Source organism: Oncorhynchus clarkii, chromosome 4 (genome assembly GCF_045791955.1).
Source record: "Oncorhynchus clarkii lewisi isolate Uvic-CL-2024 chromosome 4, UVic_Ocla_1.0, whole genome shotgun sequence".
NCBI classification, from domain to species: Eukaryota; Metazoa; Chordata; class Actinopteri; order Salmoniformes; family Salmonidae; genus Oncorhynchus; species Oncorhynchus clarkii.
In genome coordinates, this window is record NC_092150.1 from 17,010,943 (window position 1) to 17,031,329 (window position 20,387).

General features: G+C 44.2%; 1 protein-coding gene across 1 annotated transcript in view; it reads right to left on the reverse strand.

The window, feature by feature from the left end:
* LOC139406515 (NUAK family SNF1-like kinase 1) overlaps window positions 1-20,387 on the reverse strand; it is a 43,828-nt gene that overhangs the window by 12,664 nt on the left and 10,777 nt on the right. The window contains exons 3-5 of the mRNA XM_071149179.1: window positions 8,382-8,533; window positions 5,733-5,798; window positions 5,385-5,504 (exon numbers count right to left, since the gene is read on the reverse strand). Of these exons, the coding sequence (XP_071005280.1) occupies window positions 5,385-5,504; window positions 5,733-5,798; window positions 8,382-8,533 (338 nt within the window). The remainder of the gene's footprint in view (window positions 1-5,384; window positions 5,505-5,732; window positions 5,799-8,381; window positions 8,534-20,387) is intronic.

Consider the following 20,387-nt stretch of genomic DNA (forward strand, 5'->3'; position numbering starts at 1 on the left):
GAGGTGTCATGCCTGTGATGCCTTCCTTATATCTCCATATTGTGTTGAAGGTCTTCCCCCATTGAAAGCAATTTATTCACTTAGGTCTCAACCCTGTGACACTCATTTTTTCCCATTGACTGCAATTTATTGACATAAGATAAAATTGGTTAAAGCTCATCTTTTCCCTTTGATGGCTATGTATTGAGAAAAACATCAACCCTGTGACACATATTTTCCCCTTGACTGCAATGTATTAAGAAAAACGTCAGCTGCTGTGACATTTGACCTTTTTGCAAAAATGTGCCAGGATGACGTTTTCAGGCTGATAATGGGCTGTGCTCTAAGCCCTGATTTCCACTTCCATCCTCTCAGCCATAGAACCAGAGTCTGGAGTGTGTCAGTTTGTTTCCATGAACATAGAACTCTATTTCTCCCTCTGTCTTTCTCTATGTGTCAACCTGCGCTTTGTGACCACTAATCTAATGCAATGTGACTGTCTCAGTAAATGGGTTATGCAAGACCAGTGTCTGGGGAATGGAGGGGGCAGGAGGGGGACAGAGATGTGGAGAGGGGTGTAATGAATTCAGCAGAGGTGGCAGAGCTGTGAGGCCCTGACAGATCTCAGGAGACACAATGCCGGTCACTGATTAGCCAGACGTCAGGCTTTGGAAGAGGAGGACTTCTGGAGGAATGTGGCTGCTTGTCGATGGTCAGTGGAATATAGCCAGCCCATGTCTGGGACTGAGTTCTGGGACTGGGGTCTGCGATTGGGCAGACTGGACTTCCTTTAGGGCCCATGCTTGGAATGTCTCACACTGGAGCCGCTCTGTCATTGGTTCAATGACTGAGAGCGCTCCTCTGTGATTGGTCGACTGGCAGGGCTGCAGGGAGGGCGAGACGGGGTGAATGCCATTGTTGTGTTCTGTTTTTGTTTCCAGTGTTAGCTGTAATTTGCGTATTTTCCCCAACTGGATTCTGTAATTTTCATTACAGTTGTTTTTTTTAGCACACTGAAGAAAATGACAGTGAATTATACTAAATTGAATCGTTGGACATTTCAGTCTTAAAATACGACTTTTACTTTGCTTTATAATGCACAAGTTTTCTTGCAATTTGGAAAACGCCCTAAAGAATTACTTTCAAATTAGTCAATAAATAGTTTTGGTGATGTTTTGTCACATTCTCTCTCCCTTTTTCTTAACCAAACAATTTCTCAATCCCACCCATCCTTGGAAGTGAAGTTGCTGAGCCTGTCTGTGTAACTCATTCATATTCTATTCAAATCAAACTTCATTTGTCACATGCACCGAATACAACAAGTGTAGACTTTACTGTGAAATGCTTACTTACAAGCACTTAACCAACAGTAGACTAAAATAAAAAAGTAGTAATAAAAAGTAACACAATAACAATACCAATAACGAGGCTATATACAGGGGGCACCAGAACCGAGTCAGTGTGCGGGGGTACAGGCTAGTTGAGGTTATCTGTACATGTAGTTGCGGGTGAAGTGACAATGCATAGATAACAAACAAACAGCGAGTAGCAGCAGTGCACAAAAGAGATGGGAGGGTCAATGTAAATTGTCCTGTAGCGATTTTATAAAATGTTCAGCAGTCTTATGGCATCATGGCTTTGGCGTAAAAGCTGCCTTTTGGTCCTAGACTTGGTGCTCCGGTACCGCTTCCCATGCGGTAGCAGAGAAAACAGTCTATAACTTGGCTGACTGGAATCTCTGACCATTTTATTTATGTGCTTTCCTCTGACACCGCCTATTATATAGGTCCTGGATGGCAGGAAGCTTGGCCCCAGTGATGTACTGGGCCGTTCGCACTACCCTCTGTAGCGCCATATGGTCAGATGCCGAGCAGTTGCCATACCAGGCGGTGATGCAACCGGTCAGGATGCTCTCGATGGTGCAGCTGTAAAACCATTTGAGAATCTGGGGGCCCATGCCCTCTTCACGACTGTCTTGGTATGTTTGGACTATGATAGTTTGTTGGTGATGTGGACACCAAGGAACTTGAAATTCTCAACCCGCCCCACTACAGCCCCGTCAATGTTAATGGGGGCCTTTTCCTGTAGTCCACGATCAGCTCGTTTGTCTTGCTCACATTGAGGGAGATGTTGTTGTCCTAGCACCACACTGACAGTTCTCTGACCTCCTCCCTATAGGCCGTCTCATATTTGTCGGTGATCAGGCCTACCACTGTTGTGTTGTCAGCAAACTTAATGATGGTGTTGGAGTCGTTTTTGGCCACGCAGTCGTGGGTGAACAGGGAATACAGGAGGGTACTAAGTACACACCCCTTGAGGGTCCCAGTGTTAAGGATCAGCGTGGCAGATGTGGTGTTGCCTACTCTTACCACCTGGGTGCGGCCCTTCAGGAAGTCCAGGATCCAGTTGCAGAGGGAGGTGTTTAGTCCCAGTCCTTAGCTTAGTGATGAGCTTCGTGGGCACTATGGTGTTGAACGCTGAGCTGTAGTCATAGGTGTTCCTTTTGTCCAGGTGAGAAAGGGCAGTGTGGAGTGCAATTGAGATGGCGTCATCTGTGGATCTGTTGGGGCAGTATGCAAATTGGAGTGAGTCTAGGGTGTCCGGGAGGATGCTGTTGATGTGAGCCATGACCAGCCTTTCAAAGCACTTCATGGCTACTGACGTGAGCGCCACGGGGCAGTAATCATTTAGGCAGGTTAACTTCACTTCCTTGGGCACAAGGACTATGGTGGTCTGCTTGAAACATGTAGGTATTACAGACTCGGTCAGGGAGAGGTTGAAAATGTCAGTGAAGACACTTGACAGTTGGTCCGTGCATGCTTTGAGAACACGTCCTGGTAATCCGTCTGGCCCAGCTGTGAATGTGAATGTTGACCTGTTTAAAGGTTTTGCTCACATCGGCTACCGAGAGCGTTATCACACAGTCATCAAGGACAGCTGGTGGTCTCGTGCATGCCTCGAAGCGAGCATAAAAGGCATTTAACTTGTCTGGTAGGCTGGCGTCACTGGGAAGCTTGCGTCTGAGTTTCCCTTTCCGTAACAGTTTTCAAGCCCTGCCACATCCGACGAGCATCAGAGCCGGTGTAATAGGAATCCATCTTAATCCTGTATTGACGTTTTGCTTGTTAGATGGTTCGTCTGAGGGCATAGCGGGATTTCTTATAAGCGTTTGGATTAGTCTCCCGCTCCTTGAAAACGGCAGCTCAAGCATTTAGCTCGATGCGGATGTTGCCTGTAATCCATGGCTTCTGGTTTGGATATTTACGTACAGTCACTGTGGGGACAACATCATCGATGCACTTATTGATGAAGCCGATGACTGAGGTGGTGTACTCCTCAATGCCACTGGATGAATCCCGGAACATATTCCAGTCTGTGCTAGCAAAACAGTCCTTTAGTGTAGCATTCCCGTCATCTGGCCACTTCCGTATTGAGCTGGTACTTCCTGCTTTAGTTTTTGCTTGTAAGCAGGAATCAGGAGGATAGAATTGTGGTCAGATTTGCCAAATGGAGTGCGGGGGAGAGCTTTGTATGCATCTCTGTGTGTGGAGTAAAGGTGGTCTAGGATTTTTTTCCCCTCTGGTTGCACATGTGACATGCTGGTAAAAATTTGCATTAAAGTCCCTGGCCACCAGGAGCACCACTTCTGGGAGAGCATTTTCTTTGCTTATGGCCTTATAGAGTTGGTTGAGAGCGGTCTTAGTGCCAGCTTCGTTCTGTGGTGGTAAATAGACGGCTACGAATAATACAGATGAGAACTCTCTTTGTTGATAGTGTGGTCTACAGCTTATCATAAGGTACTCTACCTCAGGTGAGCAATACCTCGAGACTTCTTTAATATTAGACATCGCGCACTAGCTGTAATTGACAAATAGACACACACCCTCACCCCACCAGAGGTAGCGTCTCTGTTCTGCCAGTGCATGGAAAATCCCACTAGCTCTATATTGTCTGTATCTCCGTTCAGCCACATCTCGGTGAAACATAAGATGTTAGATGTTACAGTTTTTAATGTCCCGTTGGTAGAATAATCTTCATTGTAGGTCATGAATTTTATTTTCCAATGATTGCAAGTTAGCAAGAAGAAAGGATGGCAGTGGGAGTTTACTCGCTAGCCTCCGGGTTCTCAGAAGGCTGCCCGATCTGCGGCCCCTTTTCTGGCCTTTTTTCTTCACTCAAAAGGCGTGGATCTGGTTAAAAGTTATTTTCGGTCATAAGAAATGGTAGCAGCAACATTATGTACACAATAATTTAAAAAATACGTAAAAAAAATAAAAAATAGCACAATCGGTTTGGAGAATGTAAAATGTCAGCCATGATCTTCGGCGCCAGGATACTATGAGCAACAACAGCACTATAGTCTTCAAAAGGGAGCCAAGCCACCATCTGTGGCCTTCCACTAAGGACGTGAGAGTTGTTGGGAGTAGTAACTGAATAGGGAGAATCCCATCAAAGAGGATACCTCATGCCTCTATAACCGGTGTGAAATTGCTAGCTAGTTAGGAGCGTTTCAATCGGTGACATCACTCGCTCTGAGACCTGGAAGTAGTTGTTTCCCTTGCTCTGCAAGGCTTTTGTGGAGCGATAGGTAACGATGCTTCGAAGGTGACTGTTGTCGATGTATGCAGAGGGTCTCTGGTTCAAGCCCAGATTGGGGCGAGTAGAAGGACAGAAACAATGCTGTTACACCTCCTCCATTCCCTCCACTCCCTCCCTCTACCACCAACCTTGTCTATCTCACTCCCTCCCTCTACCACCAACCTTGTCTATCTCACTCCCTCCCTCTACCACCAACCTTGTCTATCTCTCTCCCTCCCTCTACCACCAACCTTCTCTATCTCTCTCCCTCCCTCTACCACCAACCTTCTCTATCTCTCTCCCTCCCTCTACCACCAACCTTCTCTATCTCTCTCCCTCCCTCTACCACCAACCTTCTCTATCTCTCTCCCTCCCTTTACCACCAACCTTGTCTATCTCACTCCCTCCCTCTACCACCAACCTTGTCTATCTCACTCCCTCCCTTTACCACCAACCTTCTCTATCTCTCTCCCTCCCTCTACCACCAACCTTCTCTATCTCTCTCCCTCCCTCTACCACCAACCTTGTCTATCTCACTCCCTCCCTCTACCACCAACCTTGTCTATCTCACTCCCTCCCTTTACCACCAACCTTCTCTATCTCTCTCCCTCCCTCTACCACCAACCTTCTCTATCTCTCTCCCTCCCTCTACCACCAACCTTCTCTATCTCTCTCCCTCCCTCTCTATATCTGCTTTGGGACTCCCAACCAACAGTGCCAGGTCCTGGGGATTATTAATAACTTCTCCCAGGGACAAAAGAAAACCAGTCGGTCTCATTGTGTCTGTCTGTGGCCCCTGACCTCTGTGGTGCCTGCCTAGTGCCTACCTCTGGACCGCAGTAAGGTCTTCCATTGACTATCTCCGGTGATGCATAGAGTGGGCTGCCACAGAAAGTCTGCAGCAGTTTGTCCTTGTGGTAGAGGTTGGACAGTCCAAAGTCAGCAATCTGGCGGGAGACAGGGACACATCGAGGTTTGGTAAAACATCATAACAAATGTCATTAAAAGTATCATGGCATTAACATGGTTACAGATTCTAAAAAATAAAGTTGTCTAGTAGTGCCTCCATATCTAAATAGCACTCAAAGTAACAGACTGTTTCACAATTACAGATTCAAAGGTTACAATGTATGAACAAGAGTCTGTAGAGTTGAATAAAAGTGACTATTTCTTACCTTAATGTTACAGTTTTCATCCAGTAGCACATTTTCCAGTTTCAAATCCCTGTGCACCACCCCATTCTGTAAAAGACAAACAGTCCATCCGTTGGCTCTAGAAGAAAAATCACCAGACCGATGATTGCCGGGCTGTACAGTAGGGGAGCGTTCATTCGCTATTCGTTCGTTCGCTTGATGGCGGTGAGGTGAGACCAAACTCCAGTGTTGTTCTCAGGGGATATAGTTAGAGTGGGCCAATTGGTCTAGTAGGTTTAATTGCCCTGCCTGGCCCTCTATCGTCTGCGTGTTGACATCTGTAGAGATTTTCCCTCTAACTCAACTCACATAAACAAGAGCCTATAATGATGGACCAGGATAATTTAGTGCCAGTCAAAAGTTTGGACATACCTACTCATTCAAGGGTTTTTCTCAATTTTGACTATTTTCTACATTGTAGAATAATAGTGAAGACATCAGAACTATGAAATAAAACATGGAATGGAATCATGTAACCATAAAAGTGTTAAACAAATCAAAATATATTTTATATGAGATTATTCAAAGTAGCCATCCTTTGCCTTTATGCCAGCTTTGCACACTCTTGGCATTCTCTCAACCAACTTCATGAGGTAGTCACTTGGAATGCATTTCAATGAACAGGGGTGCCTGGTTCAAAGTTAATTTGTGTAATTTCTTTCCTTCTTAATGCGTTTGAGCCAATCAGTTGTGTTAAGGTAGGTGTGGTATACAGAAGATAGCCGTATTTGCTAAAAGACCAAGCAAGAACAGTTCAAATAAGCAAAGAGAAATGACAGTACATCCTTATTTTAAGACATCAAGGTCAGTCAATCCAGAAAATGTCAAGAACTTTTAACGTTTCTTCAAGTGCAGTCGCAAAAACCACCATGCACTATGATGAAATTGGCTCTCATGAGGACTGCCACAGGAAAGGAAGACCAAGAGTTACCTCTGCTGCAGAGGATAAGAGGATGAGTTCAATTGAATTAACTGCACCTCAGATTGCAGCCCGAATAAATGCTTCACAGAGTTCAAGTAGCAGACATCTCAACATCAACTGTTCAGAGGAGACTGCGTGAATCAGGCCTTCATGGTCGAATTGCTGCAAAAAAACACTAAAGGACACCAATAAGAAGAGACTTGATTGGGCCAAGAAAAAAAGCAATGGACATTAGACCGGTGAAAATCGGTCTTTTGGTCTGATGAGTCCACATTTGAGATTTTTGGTTCCAACCGCAGTGTCTTTGTGAAAGTATGATCTCCGCATGTGTGGCTCCCACCATGAAGCATGGAGGAGGAGGTGTGATAGTGTGGGGGTGCTTTGCTGATGACACTGGACACTTTTTCAACAGGACAATGACCCAAAACACAGCTCCAGGCTGTGTAAGGGCTATTTGACCAAGGAGAGTGACGGAGTGCTGCATCAGATGACCTGGCCTCCACAATCACCCGACCTCAACCCAAATGAGATGGATTGGGATGAGTTGGACTGCACAGTGAAGGAAAAGCAGCCAACAAGTGTTCAGCACATGTGGGAACTCATTCAAGACTGTTGGAAAATAATTCCTCATGAAGCTGGTTGAGAGAATGCCAAGAGTGTGCAAAGCTGTCATCAATGCAAAAAGTGGCTACATTGAAGAATCTAAAATATAAAATCTATTTTGATTTATTTAACACTTTTTTAGTTACTACATCATTCCATATGTGTTATTTCATAGTTCTGATGTCTTCACTGTTATTCTACAATGTATAAAATTGTTAAAAATTAAGAAAAACCCTTGAATGAGTAGGTGTGTCCAAACGTTTGACTGGTACTGTATCTTCTCACAAAAAAAGCAACTATGTTGTTTAGTGGCACTTTCAATGCATGCATTAACATGTGGTATACACACAGCAACAGGAAACACAAGCAGCCATTTCAGGTCTGGAAGTGATGGGGTGACTTCACTACAGCTGTAACCGCCGGGCCTACACTGTACTGTGCGTCTCCAATTGGTTAGGATGTGATAGGGAACACATGTTCACATGCTTATAAATGGAGGTTATAAAATGAGGTGGGTCTAATCAGCACTCTCACAGTACACCTGCTTCCTATGTCAGTCAACCACACTATATCACCCCACTACCCTACACCATGGTACTCCACCCCTCAGTGCGGTTGCCCCTAGAGGCTCATCCCTACGCGCTGGCTGTGTGTCTGGTGCTCCCCCTTATGCTGGGACGATGACATCATCCCATCCCAGCTGTAGAGATGATGACTAGTGGGGAGCCCACCCAAACATCCCCCATCCCTGGGAGACCATGGTTTAATGAGGGAGAAGAGAGGGGTGGGCTAGGATCCATGTTATGGAGGGAGGGGGGGGTGTCCTGGGGGAGCTATGAGGGGATCCAGGGATATGGAGTCATGACAACAGATGAGCAGGGACTGTGTGCACGATGGACAACACTGGTTTGTGTTAAGTCCCTTACAGTCCTCCTTAACACCAAGAGGCCACTAAAAGCATAGCTCATACTGCAGACTTCTTCTCTATGTGAAGAATATATACAGTTATAGTCATACGGTTACGATATTTTGCGCTGCATCTGATTAGCAGAAATGTGTGGGTGTGTTTTTCGTGCACGTGTGCACGTTTCTCTGGAGAATTTTACCTTGTGACAGTGGTGCACGGCAGAGACTATCTGCCTGAAGAAGTGTCGCGTCTCTCTCTCGCTCAGGCGCCGGCGCTCACTGATATAGTCATACAGCTCACCCTTACTGGCATACTCCATCACGATCACGATCTTGTCCTTGTTCTCAAACACTGGAGGAGAATGGACACACAGTTAGGATGGACAAACAATTAGTGTGGACAAACAGTTAGCAACCATTTGTTTCACAGCAGAGGTTTCATCATAAACCATTCAGGAAGAGAAACAACTAACTTCATAGTTTCAGTGGACAGTATCATGTTGAATAAATGAGAAGAGTACCCCTCCCAGTTTCAGAGCCAACTGGCTGTATTCACACTCTCTCTGCACTGCTTCTATGATTACATTACATCACCAATCCCACCTCATGTGTCTGGCTTGAGTCTTAGCAACACAACTGGGAGGGAGGGGGTGGGGGGGGGGGGGTGTTGTAGTACCAAACCCCTTGGAGAGGAGAAGGCAAAGAGAGAGCGAGAGGGAGAGAGGGAGGGAGAGAGTGAGGGAACAGAAGAGAAGAGAAAAGCATGGTTAACAGAAGGTCCATAGTGTCATCCTGAACTGGACAGTAAATCAACATCTCATCATGTCACTAACTTTCACCAGTCTCATTTAAATTACAAGTTGTAATGCAGCAAAATAGGGAAAACGTCAAGGGGGATGAATACTTTTGCAAGGCACTGTATGTTGATATGCTTCAGTTTGCTGCCATATGACTGGTTTCACATTTGTCTCCAGCGATCATAAGGTAAAATAATTCAAACAATTGTCATTTATATTTACAATTCCCAAATCCAAACGTCTTACTCATTTAGCTAGCTCCTATCAATAGCTCTTATTAACTTGTAAATTACAGTGCATGGAGAATGGTGTTATTTCTATCGGAACAAAGAAAGTAGTTTCTGTTTCACTTGGAACCGACCATTCGTTGGACCTTATTCATTGTTTCATCGTGCATTAAGGTGGTGGAATTACGAGGGAATTAAGTTAAGGTCAGAATACGGCCTATCTGTAGACACACCTCTGCCCCACCTTCCTTTCTGTTATCTCCACCCTAAAATAATAGCTGGCTGAAACATTTATTACTTCATGCCTAAGTTCAAGGTCAGAGTACGCATAGAGAGAAAAGTACATACAAATTGAATTAAGTTCCATTTACGCGTGCATTACTTGGGTAAGAGATAGGAACGCCTTATAGACTAGACACAGGACAACCTGTCCTGTACTGTTCCACTATCTATCTAGCCTCCAATGTATCATTTCGCCTACTGCCAGGGCATGTTGCTGACCCATCAGCAGTGCATCATATGGGGGAAATGAGAACTGTTAGTCAGGCGGAGAGAGAGGGGATGATGACACAACCATTGGCCATGTTCTTCTTATTGTCAGTGTATTTTCCCACACTACAGGGGCTCCAGGGGTGAAGGCCAACTCTCTGCACCCATGAGTGAGCACCTCCACAGGCCCACCCATCCCCTCTCCTCTCCTCCCACCCTCCCCTCCCTTTCAGAGAATAATCCTGTGGTAGAAACATGTTGATGTTGATTGATGGCAACCCTCCCTGATTGTGACTGCTCCGCTGGGCAGGGCAGGCAGCACGGGAACCGGGCCAGCCGACCTGGGGGTTGGTTCTGATTGGCCGACGGAGCCGTGACCCAGGACGACCCTTCCGGCGATCCGTGGTGGGGGTCCGTTTGAGAGCCCAGTGTGGGCACTCGTTATCTCTGACCCCTGCCCCTCGTGCCACCCTCCCCCATGATTCACTGGGGTAATTACCTGGCTTACATAATGGGGTGCCCTCTCTGTCCATCACTCTTTCGGTCTTTGTTCAATGGGCCAGCAGGCCTCAGATCACACTAATTAGCACCCATTGTCCCAATGCCCTGCTCTGCTATCCGCTGGGTCCACTAGGCTAGGCCTCTGAGCTGTTAACATGGGGAGGGGGTTGCTAATCACTGTCTTAGCAGAGTTAGATAGAGGACAATGAAGTTATTAAGAAGCAGCTTTTATGTAAAAAAAAAAAAAAAATTACTATATTTTAACATAAAAGCTAAAAAAACACCCTGATAGTGTGTTAATGTCTGAATTGAGGTCTTTAACATAAACATTTAGGAGCCATTTTTACGCCTTTCCTACGCACTTATCAGTACTTACCTGATTCAGTTGCGTAATGCAGGTGTGGCTACCTTGCACGCACTGAATAAATTGCATTAAACTGCTGAAACCCCCCCCACTTGCTGGCCAACAGATTTTCTTGTGGAGTTTTCATTCAATAGGGTTTTCAGTCCATTTATCTTAAGACATCCCTTTAAATACGGTGTACATTTTAGTTTGAATTTTGTCAGACTCACTAGAATACAGTGCCTTGCAAAAGTATTCATCCCCCTTGACGTTTTTCCTATTTTGTTGCATTACAACCTGAAATTTAAATTGATTTTTAATTTGGATTCCATGTAATGGACATACACAAAATAGTCCAAATTGGTGAAGTGAAATTTAAAAAATAACTCCAAAAAGAGATTTGAGACTGGGACAGAGGTTCACCTTCCAGCAGGACAATGACCCTAAGCATACTGCTAAAGCAACACTCAAGTGGTTTAATGGGAAACATTTAAATGTCTTGGAATGGCCTAGTCAAATCCCAGACCTCAATCCAATTGAGAATCTGTAGTATGACTTAAAGATTGCTGTACACCAGCGGAACCCGTCCAACTTGAAGGAGCTGGAGCAGTTTTGCCTTGAAGAATGGGCAAAAAATCCCAGTGGCTAGATGTCCCAAGCTTATAGAGACATGCCCCAGCTGTAATTGCTGCTAAAGGTGGCTCTACAAAATATTGACTTTGGGGGGGGGGGGTGAATAGTTCTGAACGCTCAAGTTTTCTGTTTTTTGTGTTATTTCTTGTTTGTTTCACAATAAAACATATTTTGCATCTTCAAAGTGGTAAGCATGTTGTGTAAATCAAATGATACAAACCCCCCCAAAATCTATTTTAATTCCAGGTTGTAAGGCAACAAAATAGGAAAAATGCCAATGGGGTGAATACTTTTGTCAGCCACTGTATATGGAGAGAACGTTGAGAATATTAGGAATCAATGAAAGAAACCATCTAAATAGATCCATATTTGTCTCTGTTTCAGAACCAATTTGTAGATAAAAAATACTCTGATCTTGTAGATTATTTACGGTTAGGAAAGTGTTTATTAATGATAAAAAAAAAACAGGTTTGGAGAGCATTTACACTAGACAGAAAGAAAACAGTGATTTGAATCATTCTGAAAACTGCCACATTCAGTTCTTCAACCCATGTTAATGTTGGAAGATTAGTGTACATAGAATTATAATAGAAAGAATAGTGTACAAGAGTAGGCTATACTATTGATCGCACTAAGCATGAAACTGTGTGATGAAATGGTCAAGTATTGCGCCATGCGTCGGGTTCAAACTATTACGGCTTGGTCTGCTCCATAATGATTGAATTAGCTTATGTAGCACATGGAGATGTGTGAAGCTTACGCCTCAGCACAAAATGTCACCACTTGCACCAGCGAATAGCTAGCTTTTCGGGTGGCGTCGACTGGTAAGACGCTTCAGGAGGGCGGTCATGTGTGCTAGCAAGGCAGAGATCCCGAGTTTGTGTCAGGTATGGGCCGAATCGGGAGGAAGAGGTACTCACAAAGCAAGCAGTGTGACGTCCTTTACACCTACATCTTCAAAAAAATATGATGAACTGTTACTAATAATCCTCAGCAACAACCATGACAGCGTTTAGAGAGAAAGCAAATGAAGGTAAACTAAACAATATAATTAAATGGAAAGATAATTTAGGCAATACCAACTATAGGAACTAACAGTAAATTGTCAGTTGAATATGTGTGGTTATTAGGTCTACTGGCAGTCGATACTGATAGTGGCTAATAAACGTCCTCTCAATGTCAACTGCGTTTATTTTCAGCAAACTTAACATGTGTAAATATTTGTATGAACATAACAAGGTTCAACAACTGAGACATAAAGTGAACAAGTTACACAGACATGTGACTAACAGAAATTGAATAATGTGTCCCTGAACAAAGGGAGGGTCAAAATCAAAAGTAACCACCAGCTGCATTAAGTACTGTGAGACGCCTAAGACAGCGCCTCCTTGCAGCATGCCTAAGGCACGTTCACGCAGATGAGCAGGGACTCGCCACTGCGAGGACAATCAGCTGTCCGTCCTGTCTCCCTGTAGCGCTGTCTTAGGCATCTCACAGTATGGATATTGCAATTTATTGCCCTGGCCACATCTGCAGTCCTCATGCCTCCTTGCAGCATGCCTAAGGCACGTTCATGCAGATGAGCAGGGACCCCGGGCATCTTTCTTTTGATGCTTTCAGAGTCAGTAGAAAGGCCTCTTTAGTGTCCTAAGTTTTAATAACTGTGACCTTAATTGCCTACCGCCTGTAAGCCCCACTCTTCCACCAAGGCACCTGCAAGTTCCTAGACATTTCTGGGGGGATGGCCCTAGCCCTCACCCTCCTATCCAACAGGTCCCAGACGTGCTCAATGGGATTGAGATCCGGGCTCTTCGCTGGCCATGGCAGAACACTGACATTCCTGTCTTGCAGGAAATCACGCACAGAACGAGCAGTATGGCTGGTGACATTGTCATGCTGAAGGGTCATGTCAGGATGAGCCTGCATGAAGGGTACCACATCAGGGAGGAGGATGTCTTCCCTGTAACGCACAGCATTGAGATTGCCTGCAATGACAACAAGCTCAGCTTGATGATGCTGTGACACACCGCCCCAGACCATGACGGACCTTCCACCTCCAAATCGATCCCGCTCCAGAGTACAGGCCTCGGTGTAAAGCTCACTCCTTCGACGATAAACGCGAATCCGACCATCACCCCTGGTGAGACAAAACCGCAAATCATCAGCGAAGAGCACTTTTTGCCAGTCCTTTCTGGTCCAGCGACGGTGGGTTTGTGCCCATAAGCGACGTTGTTGCCGGTGATGTCTGGTGAGGACCTGCCTTACAACAGGCCTACAAGCCCTCAGTCCAGCCTCTCTCAGCCTATTGCAGACAGTCTGAGCACTGATGGATGGATTGTGCGTTCCGGGTGTAATCCGGGCAGTTGTTGTTGCCATCCTGTACTTGTCCCACAGGTGTGATGTTCGGATGCACTGATCCTGTGCAGGTGTTGTTACACGTGGTCTGCCACTGCGAGGGCAATCAGCTGTCCGTCATGTCTCCCTGTAGCGCTGTCTTTGGCGTCTAACATTACGGACATTGCAATTTATTGCCCTGGCCACATCTGCAGTCCTCATGCCTCCTTGCAGCATGCCTAAGGCACGTTCACGCAGATGATCAAGGACCCTGGGCATCTTTCTTTTGGTGTTTTTCAGAGTCAGAAGAAAGGCCTCTTTAGTGTCCTAAGTTTTAATAACTGTGACCTTAATTGCCTACCGTCTGTAAGCTGTTAGTATCTTAACGACCATTCCACAGGTGCATGTTCATTAATTGTTCATGGTTCATTGAACAAGCATGGGAAACAGTGTTTAAACCCTTTACAATGAAGATTTGAGAAGTTATTTGGATAATTTTGACAAATTATCTTTGAAAGACAGGGTCCTGAAAAAGGGTGTTTATTTTTTGCTGAGTTTATTTAACATGATAAAAATAGGAAACTGAGTAAGTTGGGGTAACCTATAATTAAGACATTCGAGAGTGCCAATCCTTGCAAGTTAAAAGGATTTACAATTTTAATTCGGCATAATGGCACAGCATTTCATAAACCTTACTGTGGGAAAGTTGATATGTTGATATGATATGTTGATATGTTGATTCTCCAATTGAGAATCTGTAGTATGACTTAAAGATTGCTGTACACCAGCGGAACCCGTCCAACTTGAAGGAGCTGGAGCAGTTTTGCCTTGAAGAATGGGCAAAAAATCCCAGTGGCTAGATGTCCCAAGCTTATAGAGACATGCCCCAGCTGTAATTGCTGCTAAAGGTGGCTCTACAAAATATTGACTTTGGGGGGGGGGGGGTGAATAGTTCTGAACGCTCAAGTTTTCTGTTTTTTGTGTTATTTCTTGTTTGTTTCACAATAAAACATATTTTGCATCTTCAAAGTGGTAAGCATGTTGTGTAAATCAAATGATACAAACCCCCCCAAAATCTATTTTAATTCCAGGTTGTAAGGCAACAAAATAGGAAAAATGCCAATGGGGTGAATACTTTTGTCAGCCACTGTATATGGAGAGAACGTTGAGAATATTAGGAATCAATGAAAGAAACCATCTAAATAGATCCATATTTGTCTCTGTTTCAGAACCAATTTGTAGATAAAAAATACTCTGATCTTGTAGATTATTTAGGGTTAGGAAAGTGTTTATTAATGATAAAAAAAACAGGTTTGGAGAGCATTTACACTAGACAGAAAGAAAACAGTGATTTGAATCATTCTGAAAACTGCCACATTCAGTTCTTCAACCCATGTTAATGTTGGAAGATTAGTGTACATAGAATTATAATAGAAAGAATAGTGTACAACAGTAGGCTATACTATTGATCGCACTAAGCATGAAACTGTGTGATGAAATGGTCAAGTATTGCGCCGTGCGTCGGGTTCAAACTATTACGGCTTGGTCTGCCCCATAATGATTGAATTAGCTTATGTAGCACATGGAGATGTGTGAAGCTTACGCCTCAGCACAAAATGTCACCACTTGCACCAGCGAATAGCTAGCTTTTCGGGTGGCGTCGACTGGTAAGACGCTTCAGGAGGGCGGTCATGTGTGCTAGCAAGGCAGAGATCCCGAGTTTGTGTCAGGTATGGGCCGAATCGGGAGGAAGAGGTACTCACAAAGCAAGCAGTGTGACGTCCTTTACACCTACATCTTCAAAAAAATATGATGAACTGTTACTAATAATCCTCAGCAACAACCATGACAGCGTTTAGAGAGAAAGCAAATGAAGGTAAACTAAACAATATAATTAAATGGAAAGATAATTTAGGCAATACCAACTATAGGAACTAACAGTAAATTGTCAGTTGAATATGTGTGGTTATTAGGTCTACTGGCAGTCGATACTGATAGTGGCTAATAAACGTCCTCTCAATGTCAACTGCGTTTATTTTCAGCAAACTTAACATGTGTAAATATTTGTATGAACATAACAAGATTCAACAACTGAGACATAAAGTGAACAAGTTACACAGACATGTGACTAACAGAAATTGAATAATGTGTCCCTGAACAAAGGGAGGGTCAAAATCAAAAGTAACCACCAGCTGCATTAAGTACTGTGAGACGCCTAAGACAGCGCCTCCTTGCAGCATGCCTAAGGCACGTTCACGCAGATGAGCAGGGACTCGCCACTGCGAGGACAATCAGCTGTCCGTCCTGTCTCCCTGTAGCGCTGTCTTAGGCATCTCACAGTATGGATATTGCAATTTATTGCCCTGGCCACATCTGCAGTCCTCATGCCTCCTTGCAGCATGCCTAAGGCACGTTCACGCAGATGAGCAGGGACCCCGGGCATCTTTCTTTTGATGCTTTCAGAGTCAGTAGAAAGGCCTCTTTAGTGTCCTAAGTTTTAATAACTGTGACCTTAATTGCCTACCGCCTGTAAGCCCCACTCTTCCACCAAGGCACCTACAAGTTCCTAGACATTTCTGGGGGGATGGCCCTAGCCCTCACCCTCCTATCCAACAGGTCCCAGACGTGCTCAATGGGATTGAGATCCGGGCTCTTCGCTGGCCATGGCAGAACACTGACATTCCTGTCTTGCAGGAAATCACGCACAGAACGAGCAGTATGGCTGGTGACATTGTCATGCTGAAGGGTCATGTCAGGATGAGCCTGCAGGAAGGGTACCACATCAGGGAGGAGGATGTCTTCCCCGTAACGCACAGCATTGAGATTGCCTGCAATGACAACAAGCTCAGCTTGATGATGCTGTGACACACCGCCCCAGACCATGACGGACCTTCCACCTCCAAATAAATCCCACTCCAGAGTACAGGCCTCGGTGTAACGCTCATTCCTTCGACGATAAACGCGAATCCGACCATCACCCCTGGTGAGACAAAACCGCAAATCATCAGCGAAGAGCACTTTTTGCCAGTCCTTTCTGGTCCAGCGACGGTGGGTTTGTGCCCATAAGCGACGTTGTTGCCGGTGATGTCTGGTGAGGACCTGCCTTACAACAGGCCTACAAGCCCTCAGTCCAGCCTCTCTCAGCCTATTGCAGACAGTCTGAGCACTGATGAATGGATTGTGCGTTCCGGGTGTAATCCGGGAAACAGTGTTTAAACCCTTTACAATGAAGATTTGAGAAGTTATTTGGATAATTTTGACAAATTATCTTTGAAAGACAGGGTCCTGAAAAAGGGTGTTTATTTTTTGCTGAGTTTATTTAACATGATAAAAATAGGAAACTGAGTAAGTTGGGGTAACCTATAATTAAGACATTCGAGAGTGCCCATCCTTGCAAGTTAAAAGGACTTACAATTTTAATTCGGCATAATGGCACAGCATTTCATAAACCTTAATGTGGGAAAGTTGATATGTTGATATGCTTCAGTTTACTGCCCTATGCCTAGTTTCACATTTGTCTCCAGTGATAAGGTAAAATAGATATAAACAAGTGTCATATATATGTACAATTCCCTTATCCAAACAGATTACTAATTTACCTCTTATCATGTTGTAAATTACAGTGCATGGAGAATGGTGTTATTTATATGGGGAAAAATTAAGTAGACGCTTTTTCCACTTACATGCTTAAGTTCAAGTTCAGAATACGTGTAGAGAGAAAAGTGCATTAAAAAAGGAATTACATTCTAACTACGAGTGCTTAATTCAGGTCAGAATTCCCCCATTAGTGTTTTGTCTTATAGTTTACATGGAGGGATAGTGACAGCACTCATAATGCAGTGCTTTTTCCATTCAAACCAGAAAATGAGTGGGAGGAAGGGTACCCCCTCTAAAATCTATCCTTTCTCAAAGTCTTGTCTTCTCTAAACCAGAGGGGGGTCCTTATCCCTGTCATGCCAGGCTTGTTTTACAGCCTATAAGTGTGCTGGGGGCAAATAGCATTACACAATACACTACACAAATAGATGACGTGAATACCATTTAAACTGAATGAACCAAATTGACTTTCAGGAAGACCTCTCTGGAAAATGTTCATTTAAAATCCAGTTATGAGGTTTTGAATTGTGCTGGAAGTGAAAGCAAATGTGCTTTAAATGCTCACAGGTCTGCTGATCGATGCAGAATGGATGCAGAGCAAGAAAATCTCAGCGTTGCACATCTGGTTCAGCTTTGTTCCACACAAGCAGTTATCTGTTGACACGGGTGTTGCCGGATACACATACTGTATGGGCCTATACATTTGCAACACTTTCTGGGCAGGGGCCAGCCCACAACAGTAACCACTGGTTAAAGAGAAACACCAGAAATCAGGCAACCTCTGCAAAAAAATCGACCAGCAATGGTTGGTAGCAGACAGAGGGCTGGCTGCACTTAACGCATAGGAGGGGGCAGCACCCCAACTCCTTAAAGGCTAGTTTATAAGAAGGCGCAGCACCCCAACTCCTTATAGGCTAGTATGTAAAAGGGAGCAGCACCCCAACTCCTTATAGGCTAGTTATAAGAGGAAGCAGCACCCCAACTCCTTATAGGCTAGTATGTAAAAGGGAGCAGCATCCCAACTCCTTATAGGCTAGTATGTAAAAGGGAGCAGCACCCCAACTCCTTATAGGCTAGTTTATAAGAGGGAGCAGAACCCCAACTCCTTAAAGGCCAGTTTATAAGAAGGAACAGCACCCCAACTCCTTATAGGCTAGTTTATAAGAGGGAACAGCACCCCAACTCCTTATAGGCTAGTTTATAAGAAGGCGCAGCACCCCAACTCCTTATAGGCTAGTATGTAAAAGGGAGCAACATCCCAACTCCTTATAGGCTAGTTTATAGGAGTGTTCTCCTAATCAGCCTTTCAGACACATACAGTGCCTTGCGAAAGTATTCGGCCCCCTTGAACTTTGCGACCTTTTGCCACATTTCAGGCTTCAAACATAAAGATATAAAACTGTATTTTTTTGTGAAGAATCAACAACAAGTGGGACACAATCATGAAGTGGAACGACATTTATTGGATATTTCAAACTTTTTTAACAAATCAAAAACTGAAAAATTGGGCGTGCAAAATTATTCAGCCCCCTTAAGTTAATACTTTGTAGTGCCACCTTTTGCTGCGATTACAGCTGTAAGTCGCTTGGGGTATGTCTCTATCAGTTTTGCACACCGAGAGACTGACATTTTTTCCCATTCCTCCTTGCAAAACAGCTCGAGCTCAGTGAGGTTGGATGGAGAGCATTTGTGAACAGCAGTTTTCAGTTCTTTCCACAGATTCTCGATTGGATTCAGGCCTGGACTTTGACTTGGCCATTCTAACACCTGGATATGTTTATTTTTGAACCATTCCATTGTAGATGCTTTATGTTTTGGATCATTGTCTTGTTGGAAGACAAATCTCCGTCCCAGTCTCAGGTCTTTTGCAGACCATCAGGTTTTCTTCCAGAATGGTCCTGTATTTTGGCTCCATCCATCTCCCCATCAATTTTAACCATCTTCCCTGTCCCTGCTGAAGAAAAGCAGGCCCAAACCATGATGCTGCCACCACCATGTTTGACAGTGGGGATGGTGTGTTCAGGGTGATGAGCTGTGTTGCTTTTACGCCAAACATAACGTTTTGCATTGTTGCCAAAAAGTAAAATTTTGGTTTCATCTGACCAGAGCACCTTCTTCCACATGTTTGGTGTGTCTCCCAGGTGGCTTGTGGCAAACTTTAAACAACACTTTTTATGGATATCTTTAAGAAATGGCTTTCTTCTTGCCACTCTTCCATAAAGGCCAGATTTGTGCAATATACGACTGATTGTTGTCCTATGGACAGAGTCTCCCACCTCAGCTGTAGATCTCTGCAGTTCATCCAGAGTGATCATGGGCCTCTTGGCTGCATCTCTGATCAGTCTTCTCCTTGTATGAGCTGAAAGTTTAGAGGGACGGCCAGGTCTTGGTAGATTTGCAGTGGTCTGATACTCCTTCCATTTCAATATTATCGCTTGCACAGTGCTCCTTGGGATGTTTAAAGCTTGGGAAATCTTTTTGTATCCAAATCCGGCTTTAAACTTCTTCACAACAGTATCTCGGACCTGCCTGGTGTGTTCCTTGTTCTTCATGATGCTCTCTGCACTTTTAACGGACCTCTGAGACTATCACAGTGCAGGTGCATTTATTGATTACACACAGGTGGATTGTATTTATCATCATTAGTCATTTAGGTCAACATTGGATCATTCAGAGATCCTCACTGAACTTCTGGAGAGAGTTTGCTGCACTGAAAGTAAAGGGGCTGAATCATTTTGCACACCCAATTTTTCAGTATTTGATTTGTTAAAAAAGTTTGAAATATCCAATAAATGTTGTTCCACTTCATGATTGTGTACCACTTGTTGTTGATTCTTCACAAAAAAAAACAGTTTTATATCTTTATGTTTGAAGCCTGAAATGTGGCAAAAGGTCACAAAGTTCAAGGGGGCCGAATACTTTCGCAAGGCACTGTACAAACTAAGTTGAACCATATCAACCACATCACTCACTGAAGACCGGCAAGTTGCCATGACAAATAGCACTGTTTGACTGTTTGTTGGGTCAATAAAGATTGACAGACTTTGAACCCAATCGAAGCAGTGTCATAAGTCAGCCTGTTTAAGTAGTGTTGTTAGATCAACAGTTCTGATGACGTGGGATATAAAAACAGACACTAGATCTGATTTACCGCATCTATGTGCTTTAGGTTCAACTGCCCTTTGAGATGGAGGTTCATTTGTGGGTCAAACTGGTGATGGAAATTGTAAGGTAACCCACCTCCATCAACATCCTCTGTAAATCACACTTCCCCTCTCAAACTGA